The following is a 12,452-nucleotide window of genomic DNA, read 5'->3' as shown; positions in this document are numbered from 1 at the left end:
GAGCCCAGCTATACTCGGGGGAGGGGAGTCAAAGAGGCCTGCTTTCCCTTCCCCTCCTCTATTTTTGGTGGGTTAGGCTTCTCTCTAATTCCACCCAAACTGAACAATTCATCCACCCCTGCCATCAATATTCACTAAGTAACTGATGCTAAGCACCGTGTTTGGTACTAGGGATACAGTGGCAAGTGAAGGGCTGTGATTCCTATTTTTAGAGAGTTTATAATATTTCCTTGTTTATGGGATTAAAAAAGTATCAAGGATAACGGTCCACTGGCAGAGGAAGAAATTTTTACCAAGTGCCTTTAGTTTGAGCTTTTAAGTCATCTACTATATGAAGGGATGTTAGAAACACATTTGGGGATTCTTTTCCAGCTGAAACTATCGTCTATATCCTTCTTGGACTGGACCCTATCCACAAACTTTGCAGAGGAAAAGGGTCTAGTAGGCCATATTCATACCACCTGACCCCAGTGCTCTGAACACAACTGTTGGAATCAGAAATAGATACCTAAACCAGAGGAACCAATCCATAACATTCTACTTGGAACTTGAAATTAGGGTCCAAGAATGAACAGATGATGGTGGGCAATGGGGCTGTAAGACCAGGGGCACCGGGCAGGGCTGGAAGTCAAGGCAGTCATAAAAAACATTTAGTAAGAACTTAGTATGTGCCAGGCCCTGTGCCAGGCCCTAGAAATACAATGAACAAGACAGACATGGTCCCCACCTTCACTTCTAGTGGCTATGTAAGCAAAAAATAAAATGAAATAAGCACACATTGTGATAAATACTATTAAGAAAATAAACAGAAAGCTGAGTTGGAGAATAGCACAGAGAGGGGGACTACTTTAGATAGGGGGGTCAGGGGAGGCCTCTTTGAGAAGGTGACATGTAGGCTGAGACCAGCCGTGAGAAGTGCTGGGAAGTCCATTTCAGGCAGATGGAATAGAATGTGCAAAGGCCCTGGGACAGGGAAGAACTCTGTGTGATCTAGAGACCAAAATAAAGCCAGATGTAAGCACAGTGAGAGGGTGGCATGAGAGAAGGTGAAGAAAGAAGATAGAACAGGATGAGGCAGGTTCTTGCAGGGCTTTGTGAAGGGTCTGGAGTTGAATGGCAGTCAATGAAGGGTTTTAAGAAAGAAAAGATGTCGTATTGTCAACATTTTAAAATACCACTCTGGCATAAGGATAGACATATAGACCAATGGGATAGAAGAGAAAGCCCAGAAATTAACCCTTGCATCACGATCAATTGATTTTTGACAAAGGGTGCTGAGACCACTGAATGGGGAAAAGACAGTCTTTTAACAAGAGGCACTGGGAAAACTGGATCTCCACATGCAAAATAATGAAGTTGGACCCCTAGTTTCTCCATAGACACACAAAATAACTCAAAATAGAGCATAAATCTATTGAATAAAGTTGGACTCTTACCTTACACCATGTACTATGTACAAAAATTAACTAAAAATAGATCAAAGATATAAATGTAAAAGCTTATGAAATCTTAGAAGAAACTGTAGGGGGAAATCTTGACATTGGATTTGGCAATGATTTCTTGGACAGGATGCCAAAAACACGGGCAACAAAAGAAAAAAATAGATAAATGGAACTGCATGAAAATTAAAAACTTTTGTGTATCAAAGGACACGGTCAACAGAGTAAAAAGACAACCTACACAATAGGTGAAAATATTTGCAAATCATATATCTGTAAGGGTTTAAAATCCAGAATATATAAGAACTCCTATAATTCAACAACAACAAAACAACCAACCGGACTAAAAAATAGGAGGACTTGCCTACCATTTCTCCAAAGAAGATACCCGAATCGTCAATAAGCACACGAAAACACACTCGACATTGTTACTCATTAGGGAAAGGCGAATCAAAACTACAACGTGATGTGCCTTCACACCCATTAGGATGGCTACTGGAAAAAAAAGGAGGAAGACAAATGTTGGTGAGAATGTGGAGAAATTGAAGCCCTTATGCACTGTTGCTAGAACTGTAAAAGGGTGAGCAGGCGCTGTGGAAACAAGTTGGGGAGTTCCTCAAAAGTTAAAAATAGAATTACCATATGATCCAGTAATTCCCCTCCTAATTAATACACCCCAAAGAACTGAAAGTAGGGACTCGAACACATACACGCACACCGATATTCAGAGCAACGCTATTCACAGTAGCTAAAAAGTGGAACAACCTAGGTGTCCACTGATAGATAAATTGGTAAACATACTGTGGTATATATATACAATGGAATACTATTGATCCTTAAAAAGGAAGGAAATTCTGATAAATGCTGTATAATACAGAAGAACCTTGAAAATATTATGCTAAGTGCAATATAAACCAAACACACAAGGACAAATACTGTACAATTCCACTTACATTAGGTCCCCAGAGTGGGCAAATTCATAGACACCAAATAGAACAGAGGCTACCAGGGGCTGGGGCAAGGGGGGAATGTGGACTTATTGCTTAATGGGTACAGTTTGCGTTTGGGATGATGGAAATTTTCTGAAAGAGAATGGTGGTGATGGTGGCAGAGCACTGTGAATGAACTTAATGCCCTGAATTGTGCACTTAAAAATGGTACATTTTTTCTGTTGTGTATATTTTACCACGATAAAAAGAAGTACTAAAAGACCAGCACTGCTGGGGAAAATGGGTTGGGGAGAGGCACCTGGGCAATCAGGGAGGCTGGTTTGCAGGGAGGAGAACTGGTGCAGCCATGGTGGGAGCCAGGGGTGGGGTGGGGAGGGGGACTGAGAAATCACAGGGACCAGAGAGAACAGAGGAAACAGCTGCCTGCTGGCTTCCCAGTCACACGAGGCCCAGCTGCGCTTCCTGCACTTCATTTCGGTGAGATTCAGCCACATTCTTTCAGTGAATTGCTTTGTCCTTGCGCTGGACCGACTGAGTGGATCTCTGTTTCTTGAAGGGAACAATCCCTGATTAAGGCAGGAACGCAGCTGGGGTCCAGTTAAGCAGCCTGGGGACTCAAAGTTTGTGGCAGTTGGTTTCTAAAGCAGGCTACAGCTCCCCGGGAACAGAAAAGCTCCCTTTTTCCTCCCCGCACAGTGCCCAGCACAGTGTCTGCTGCCCGGGGGGTAGGCCTTCAACAAACAGGTATTGAAGGAGGGCTGAGAAACCCTCCCCCCTCCGAGCCCAAGGAGATGTGAGGTTCTGTGTTCTCACTCACCAGACTGATACCATTTAAACCAGGGAACGAAGCCCCTGAATCTGTCCTCATTTCTGATTTGAATGGCCAAGCTTAGTTCTTCACAAGGCCTTCCATGTGCTTTCTTCAAGGTCAGGAGAAGTTCACACTAAAATTTCACTTTTACACACTCCTGGGTACCCTTCTGCACAGTGTGAGTCTCAGGATGCTTAAGATTTACTGGGTTCCCAACAACAGTCATCAAACTAGGTGTAAAAAAAAGATTCAAACTCATTTTTTCACGAACATAGAACACATAAAATGGTTTTTAATTGAATAATAGTCTGTCATTCACAGATGAGAGAAAATGCTGCCTTCCTAAACCACTGGAGTCAGAATTTCAAGAGATCCTTAGATAGTAAGAATGGAACTCGGCTCATTTCGTTTTTCTCAATCATTCCAACCACCAGCGCATGTCATTTCTAACACGGGAAAAACTAGAAACAACCTAATTTTACAAAAGGAGGGGAAAGTGTTACACAGATAATTGTTTATCATAATGTTGGGCTATCATGCACTGATTAAAATGGCAACTTGAAGACTTTATAACAAGCAGACATTGACCAAACACAGTTGAACGAGAAAAAGCGGAGGGCAAAATTACATATGCATAATTTGATTCAACCATGAAGAAATGATGTTTCCAGCGATAAAGATCGGATATGACCAGAAAGAGATGGAGACAGTTGCTGCAACGTGGGGAAATCACATGTGGAATTTTAAAAAATGTATTTAAAATTTACTTTACAATACTTAAAAAGTTGATTGCAAACACACACACACTCTCTCATGCACGCACACACACGGACACCCGCCACACACAATCATGGCTTCAGAGCAAAAACTTGAATGAATGGACTGAACAGCTTTTGCTCAGTGAGCTGCCCCATCAGGCAGATCACTGATGATGAGTCTGGAATTTTCTAAGGCAGGGTTTCTTCAGGTGTGGTCCTGGGACCAGCAGCATCAACATCATCCAGGAACTTGTTAGAAATGCAAATTCTGGGTCAATCCCACACCTACTGCATTTGCAATTCTGGGGATGGAGCCCAGCAATCTGTTTTAATAAACTTTCCCAGTGGTTCTGATGCCTGCTCCAGTTTGAGAACTGCTGCTCTTAAGTACCTTTCCAGTCTGATAGTCTGTGATTTCCATGAGTCTATAAAGGGTCCACCTTTCATACCTTTGTTAGCTCCTCCCCACACCACTCCTTATCAGATCAGGCCCAAAGTCTTCACCCGAGAGTCAAGGTTCTACTTTTTTAACCAAATTTACCACTACAGCTGGTGAACACGGACTGTGCTTATGTGCATCATCTCATTTAATCCTCCTGACAGCCCTATAAGGCAGGTAATATTAATGTCCCCATTTCATAGATGAGAAAACTGAGGCCGAAAGAAGCCCAAGACCATACAACTAGTGAATGATGAAATGAGAAATGACTTCACAGTGCAAGTTCTTGCACTGCAGAGAAGTTCGCAGACACAGTAAGTGATGGAGCTGCCGGGCGAAGCCAGGTCTGTCTGATTTCGAAGCCGGCTTGCCTTGTAACCACTAAGCTCTGCTGCCTCACACTCTGCGAAGCAGGACCATTTGCTCACCGCCCATGGAATACATCACTGCCAAGAATCACTCTGTTTGCAAATATCAACCAGCTATCTTCTTTGCCACCAACCCACATCCTGTGGCCTCCATGAGGCCTTCCAGGCTGCTTCCCTGAGATCCTTAGCTAGAATGGGCCACTCCCTCTCCTCTATCAACCCCCATGGTGCCCTGTCTGTATAGCTCTCCCCATAGATCCCAGTTCCCATCCCAGTTATAGATATGCACACACTCCTTCGGGAAACGTGGTGGTCCGAGTTGGCATGATGTCACCAGGGGATGACAAGGACCAGGCGTGGATTGAGTCCATCAATATGGCTTTTATATGATTAAATTTATTCCTTAGATATTTTATGGATCTTATCTGCCTGGCTGGAGAACAGTAAGCTCCTTAAGAACAAGAACCAAATCTTTAACTTATTTTATATTTTCAAGGTACACAGTCAAGTCTGTAATATATGCTTGAATTCAAGTAGAATGCTACTGGTACACAGCTCCACTATAAATTCTTCTACTATTTAAACCCTGCAAGAATGCAGCTTTTATTATTGGGTTCCATTCAAATGAATCCAAGCAACTCATTTCTTGTAAATAGAAACAATAAATTAATGTTTTTCATAGTGTTAAATAATCCAGAGAATTTTATGAGCACATTTGCCTGAAAATTTGTTCAAATTTACATGCAATTGGAAAAAAATCACAATTCTATATTTTAAAATATTGAGGCTATAAGATGCCTTCACTGTGCCTTTTTAAAAAGAAAGCATACTATTTTTAAAAATCATAACACAAATCCCAATGTCTCACAGTTAGGAAAATGTAGACATTTTCATTCCAAATATCTATCATGTACTACAATCATTCATCTAGTCCAACAATATACTTTTCACAGGAAAAAAGATCTTATAAATATTCTAATTCCTATCACATATCCAGAGAGCAAAGGTACAGAACATCTAAATATGTATTTCAGTAATATTTAAATCTCAAAAACCAGATTTATAAACTTTCAGGAACAAGATAATATGACAGCCAAATCCTACCTTCCTTAATTCATAGATCATTTTATTTAACTATATGCACCATTAACAGAGGAACAAATACCAAACCACAACACATTTTTAACACCCTGGAAGGCACAGATTAAAAGTATGTAATGATAAAAACAAACAGATAAAGATGATCAAAATATTATAGCCTTTCAATAGTCATTAATTCCCTATCCAATCCTTACACTGAACTCACATGGTCTAATAGTAAATATACAACAGAAGATCTGATGAGCTTGGTGATCCTCTCTAAATCTAAATCAATGTACTACCACTGAACAGACAGTGTAAACTTACCAGCTCCACAGATCCATAATGTTTCCTACTGAAATCCCCACGTCTACAGCCTAGGTCTTCCGAGACAGAGCTGGAACAAAAATGCTTCATCAGTATTATACATAGCGATCTGGCCACAAACCTTCTGCAAAAATCAACTACCATTTGCAAAAAGGGCTGCTATGGAACAGGCTTGCCCCAGCTCCTCACTGCAGGGGAGCCTCCTTGCAACAGACACAGTCCTCAGCAGCCATTGCAGAGCCCGGCTTTCACGGAGCCCTCAGTGAAAAGAAAAACACCCGAGTCATCCCTGGAAGTATAGGCAATGATTGAATTAAATATTTAGTCATTTGGAATCGATTGAAATTTCCAAGGCTACTGGTGGTTTATAATTTCATTTCTGTATAACCAAAGGGGATAGAAGCCCTGCAGTAAACTTGAGGCAAGGGACAGAGCTTGCAATTATCTTTCATTTAAGAGAGCCTCTTTGTCCCAAACAGCCAACATAAAAAATAACCAGCATTATGTGATGCTGTATCAGAAAAATAAAACTTTAAATAGGAGGAAAAAAACTTCAAAGTCCTGGTGGGTCCTCCCCTTTATAATTTATGACAATAGGACAATATGAAGAAAGACCAGGATTGACAGAAAATCTAAAACTCTAACTTCCAAGTATATTTAGCTTTTACAGAGCAGTAGCTTTTCCACCCCTCCCCCTAAAAAAGGCTTAAATCCGGAAGGAAGATCACATGCGTAGTTGAAGAAGCGCAATTAAAACAAGGGCAAAATTGTTAGTGCATTTGCATCTTGAATGCATAGTCACACACTCGAAAGACATGTATCTTACCAACTAGTTAGTATATTGAGGACCCCAAGCAGTACTCATGAAACCACCCAAGATCCACAGATACAAGCAGTTTTAGTAAGTTTTATTCTAATGTCATGCAAATAACTCTAATAAAACAGAAGACAAAACTACACAGGAATTACATGTTTAATATATGCAAAATATTTGGGATCTAGCATGCAGAGAAGGGTGCATTTTGTACCTTTTCATCCTTCCTTAAAAGGTAGGCTACATTTTCTACATTACAGCCCTCTTGGCACGACAGAGATTGACTCTGATGTTTAGCATCCACAGAACTGACTCTGTCAGGACACTATTTGATAGGCTCCAAGAAAGACAGCATGAGAGAAATGAGATTAGAGAGTCTAATGGTATTCTGCTTCCCCCATTTCACAGAGATGGCTGAATTAATCTTATATGAGAAATTTAACCTTTTCTAGTCCTTGCTTCCTTAGCCGAAAATGTGCAACAAATAAATGAATGCAGCTTGGAAGGGTGTCCCAGATATTACTCAGGCTGCCTTCCTGCTTCTAGAGACATGATTTTCTATCCCCTCCCGCCAAAAAAAAAAAAAAAAATCTCTCTGACAGATTTAAAAACTTTCCTCTATATCTTATTCTGGCCACATTCTAATATATCCTCTATGCCTGTTTTCTAAGGCCATCTTGAAAACCTTCATGGAGAATACTGTCACTGCCCTACATATCAGTTGCAGGGGCCCTGAGTTACCAAGAGAGAGTGGGCTCCAGGGAGAGGAGTGTCACTCAGAGATTGGCCACAGCGTGGACACACAATGGCTGTTGACTGAAAGCTCTGCCCAGCTCTCAGCCCACCTCTGCAGCGTCGGCCAGGCCCACTACCCAATCGTCACCAGCAGCAGCTTCCAACACAGACGGCCAATGACATGCAAAGAGCAAGAATGTTGGGCAGGGGGCCCTCCCTGGGCTGCTCCCGCACTTCCAGGGGGGTGCTCAGGCACGGTGCCAGCTCCCTAACTTTGCCAGCAGCAAAGAGGACGACCCTACATCCTGGAGCAACCACCTCCTTAGGAGCCTCATTGAGGGAAAACATTATCCTATGAAAAACGACACAGAGAAATAAACAGAACAGCTGCTATTGGTGCCCTTTTCCTCCCTCTAATTACATTTCATCCAATACTCTGCAGAGATAGTACCTGCTGATGGCAGGAACCAGGCAGAACTGGGCGAGGAGTGAGGGGGCGGGTGTTCTGGGGCTGCCGTAGGCCCTCTAACCCATCATGCTAAAGAACCCACCCCATGCCCCTGCTCCCTCCTTGGCACCCGCACAGGGGATGTGGTCAGAGGAACTAATTGTTCCGTGAGGAGCTGTGTTCCCTTCCAGGGCCTCAGTGTCTGACCCACTGCTTGGCACAAACATGCAGTAAATGTTTATTGTCTTAATGAAGGTAATGGCACATCTTCTGGCTCTTTCTAACTAATGCCTGATAGCACCCCTCCTGAGCAGCAAATCAGGCTGCCTGTAGACATTGTCCCTGATAAGCCACTGGTAGTGATTCCATCCACCGAGACAGTCCTGGCCCAAGAAGCAGACACTGCTCTGTGCATGCCAAAACCTGTTCTTCTTCCTCTTGGACTTGTTGCTACACTACATTTCCTAGCCCCTCTTGCATTAAGGGTGACCATGTGACTTAGCTCTGGGCAAGAGAAGAGGGAAGCGACGTGCATGACTTCCAGGCACAGCCCATGGGAGGCGCTAGCTCCCATTCCCGAGGCCAGCAGGCTGGAGAGGACTTTAAAGACCTTCAGGAGGGCAGAGCTTCAAGATGGAAAATGCCTGGGTCTCTGAATGACCAAGTGGAAGGTCACACGTCCAACAACATCTGCATTAGACTATGGCGTGAGCAAGAGAGAAACATTTAGTTGTTTTAGGCCCATAGAATTTGGGTTTACCTGTTTAAGCTGCTGTGTTATTTGAACCAATAGGGAAGTCGGGTCTTGCAGTGGGGCGCTACCACGGCAACAACCTGAAATATGTGCACCAGCTTAGTAGGCAGGAGGCAGCCAGTGAGGAAATTGATCTCAGAGGCTGGGAAGATGGAGGTCCATGTTGCACAGTAGCAAAATGTCTGGTAAAACTTACTACAGTACTTTAGAACGTGGGCCTGTGCCCTGTGGGCAGCAACTCTAGGGAAAGCGGCCAGACTGGTGGGAGTGATGCAGTTTGCTGGCTCCTCCTGGTCGACCTAAGCGAGGTTTTTCACAAGGAAGAGACAAGCCCGGGCAAGAACTAGCTGGGTTTCAAGCAAAGACAGAAGGGAAGAGAGTCTAAAGACCGAGGGCCTCACAGGCTGGAGAAATCACTGTTTCTGGACCTCAAACGCTAAGAGCTCTGGCCAGTGAAATGTGGGTTGAGATGATGGGTACCTCGTCCAGACCTAACCCGTAAGAATTTCCTATGAATCATCTTTGCTCTCTTTCCTCATGTCCACTGGCTTAATGGAGCGGGCTCTGAGGACCAAGAGGCGGCAAGTCTCAATATGAAGGAGCACGGGTCCCTCAGTGACCACACAGAAGGTCCCAATACAAGTATTCTTACTGGGCTGTGATGTGAGTGAGGCATAACTTTCGTTTGTTTGTTTTAGGTCACTAGGATTCAGGGTTTATCTACTACAACAGATGTTTTTATCTCAGTACAGATCTCTGTAGGTAACAGAAGGTAATATAAGAATTATTCTAAGGGGTTGTCAGTGGGCTGGTGGGCCAGGGTTATTGGAACTCTGCCATGCCCTTCGGTTACAACGGCAGACTCGAGTAGTTGCAGCAGAGACCTGCATGTCCCCAAGGCCCAAGCTATTTATCATCAGGCCCTTTACAGAAAACGTTTGCCCAACCCCTGCCTTAAAGCCTCAGGAATAACCTTCTGTTTGTTTCAGGCCTACCCAGAAACTGATTAGTATGCCACTGAAAATACATGACAGCAATGTCTATCAGCCTTGGAGTCCATTAGAATGGCTGGGGGAGCTTTTCTAAAAATGCCGATTCCCTGGCCCCGTTCCCAGAGGCTGTGACTCAGCATGTCTGTGATTTCAACAAGCAGCTGGGGGAATTCTGATGCAGGTGGTCCACAGACAATGTTTTGAAAAATACTGCTCCTCCAGATGACTCTGGAATCCCTGGGAAACCTGTTAGCCGTTCTGTAGCAATTCTACAAGGAAGGACAAGGCCATGATCAAGTTTGCTATGAGTTAGAGGCGGTGTGATCCAGTCCTAAAGCGCATGTGCTTCAGTCACAGACGTGGGTTCTTAACCTCCTTGGGCGTTAGTTCCCTCATGTATGAAACGTGGCTGATGGTGTCATCTAGCCAACAGCGTTATAAAGAATGGATTAGAAAGAGCAGATAAAAGTTCATTATAAGCACAATGTGTGTCACATGAAAACTACTCAAAAATTTATAAGCATAAATAATTATTAACTTTTTCAAGAGTTTTAAATATGATGCCCCTTCTCCCTGCAACAGAAAGGGAGCCATAGGCCAAGCAGCGGCCTCTTAGGACAGGGCTGAGGGCAGCGTCGCCATGACATCTCATCCCTAATGTGTTGGCCTAGCAGGGCTACCTCACCTAGATAATACTGGGGACCTAAGGACATGTCACCAGAACAAGGCAGGTGCAAAAACGAACCAGAGAGCTCAAGTTCCTCGCATGCAATGTGGTCTAGGCTCTAAATATAAACTCTTCTGTTTTAGCAAATTAATGCATGAGGATGCTGGATCACGCTTTGCAAGCATGAACAGAGCTGAGGAACTTCATGTTAAATCTCTAAATAAGGCCTGGGATGAGAGCAAAGATTTCCAGCCCCACTGCAGAGGCTAGAAAAATTACCATTATATAAGTCAGGTTCCCAGAAAGTAGGACAACCCCCTCCAAAGAGTCAAAGCTATGGAGAATGAATAAGGACAAAAAAGGAAGGCAATTCAGTGACACAGGTCCTTACTCAACTGACCCAGAGCTTAGTCACTAACCTGAACGACTGGCTAGACCCCACCAATCCAATCCAGGCCTCAGTCGTTTCCAGCCCTGCTGGAAGAGTTAAGGCCAATAGCAAGAACGGGGACTCTTCTGGGACCAGCAGAGAATGTGTGAAAAGCAACAGGCAGCTTTTCAGAAGACTACAGAGGGCAGAGTTCAATGTCAGGAGCTCCAGAACAATGCCTCAGCCCCCTTGATAAGCAGATAGTACTGGACAGGTGGAAGGAATCCCCCTATTTGAGGGACAGAGACGCTAAAAAATGTGCCAGACTGCCGATGCAGGCTTGGAAGGAGCGCAGAGCCTCCTAACAACAAGTACTAGAATAGCTTATTGCACATAAGGGACAGTTGTCTCTCCTTCTGACAATAAGTAGCATAAAAAAGCAGAGATGCAATTATACATTCATTTCTAATGAGAAATGGAAAAAGTCTGTTCTCTTTTGAAGAGATTTAAGACACCAAGAAGTAGGAGGTGAGCAGGAAGATATATTTCTAGAGCGTCAGGGTCCCAGGAAATCAGAGGCCCCCTTGATTTTTGCTGCACACAGCTCCCTGTTCCCCTGCTGTGGTTCTGGGGTTGCTGCACTATGCGGGCCTTGTACCATCCCTCAGCGAGTTCTGCTGACCAGCAAGTGGTCCAACATGTCTAAATTTGAATTTTGGCTCCATGGCCCCCTAGCTCTGTGATCTCAGGGAAGTTTCTTATCCCCTCTCAGCCTGTTTCCTCAACTGTAACATGGGCTTAAAATAACATCTGTCTCCAAGGGAGCATTAAAAGTTATCATGAGTGCTTAGCAGCATAACACCTGACACATAGTAGCCACTAAGCAAATGCTAGTTATTGTGACCTTAGCTATCTTGGTCATCACCATGCCCCATGTGTCTGACTCCGAGGGCCTGCAAAGCAGGCTGCTCAGTAAGTATTTGTTGAATAAATGAGTCATGAATAAATGATAACCCCCCTTCCCTTGTTTCTACTTGAATGCAGGTGGCTTCCTGCTCACTTCTCTTTTCCTCTCCCACCACACCCCTCGTCTGCCCCTAAGATACTCTGCCGCACCTTTGGCTACATCCATGTTACTCCCACCACTATGCAGTCATGTCTGAATCCTCTTTCCTCTAACATTCTGGAATGCATTCCTCACAGTCTTTCACTAAGAGGGACCCTACGGTGATGGAGCCGCTCTGTGTCTTACTTGGGAAGGTGGCCACAAACCTAAACTGAGTGGAACACTGGGAAATCTGAGACCAGTGGATTTTATCAATGAGTTTCCTGGCTGTGATACTGTGCTATAGTTACATAAATGTCACCATGGAGAGGGAACTGGGTAAAGGGTACATGGGACCTCTGTGTTACTTCTTATAACTACATAGGAATCTACGATTCTCTCAAAAGAAAAGATTTAATTAAAAAAAACAGTATCTGAATAAAAAAATCTTTGAT

General features: G+C 43.7%; 1 protein-coding gene across 5 annotated transcripts in view; it reads right to left on the bottom strand.

Annotated features, from left to right (window-relative positions):
* Positions 1-12,452, bottom strand: part of GARNL3 (GTPase activating Rap/RanGAP domain like 3) — a 134,333-nt gene that overhangs the window by 94,876 nt on the left and 27,005 nt on the right. For 4 of the 5 annotated variants that reach the window (XM_036913885.2, XM_036913886.2, XM_036913887.2 and 1 more), the window contains one exon: positions 6,173-6,242. The exons of the other annotated variant lie outside the window; for it this stretch is intronic. In XM_036913885.2, the coding sequence (XP_036769780.2) occupies positions 6,173-6,242 (70 nt within the window). The remainder of the gene's footprint in view (positions 1-6,172; positions 6,243-12,452) is intronic. 5 annotated transcript variants of the gene reach the window in all.

The sequence above is a fragment of the Manis pentadactyla genome, chromosome 3 (assembly GCF_030020395.1).
Source record: "Manis pentadactyla isolate mManPen7 chromosome 3, mManPen7.hap1, whole genome shotgun sequence".
NCBI classification, from domain to species: Eukaryota; Metazoa; Chordata; class Mammalia; order Pholidota; family Manidae; genus Manis; species Manis pentadactyla.
Note: the sequence above shows the minus strand (reverse complement) of the source record. Positions and strands in the feature narration are given on the sequence as shown.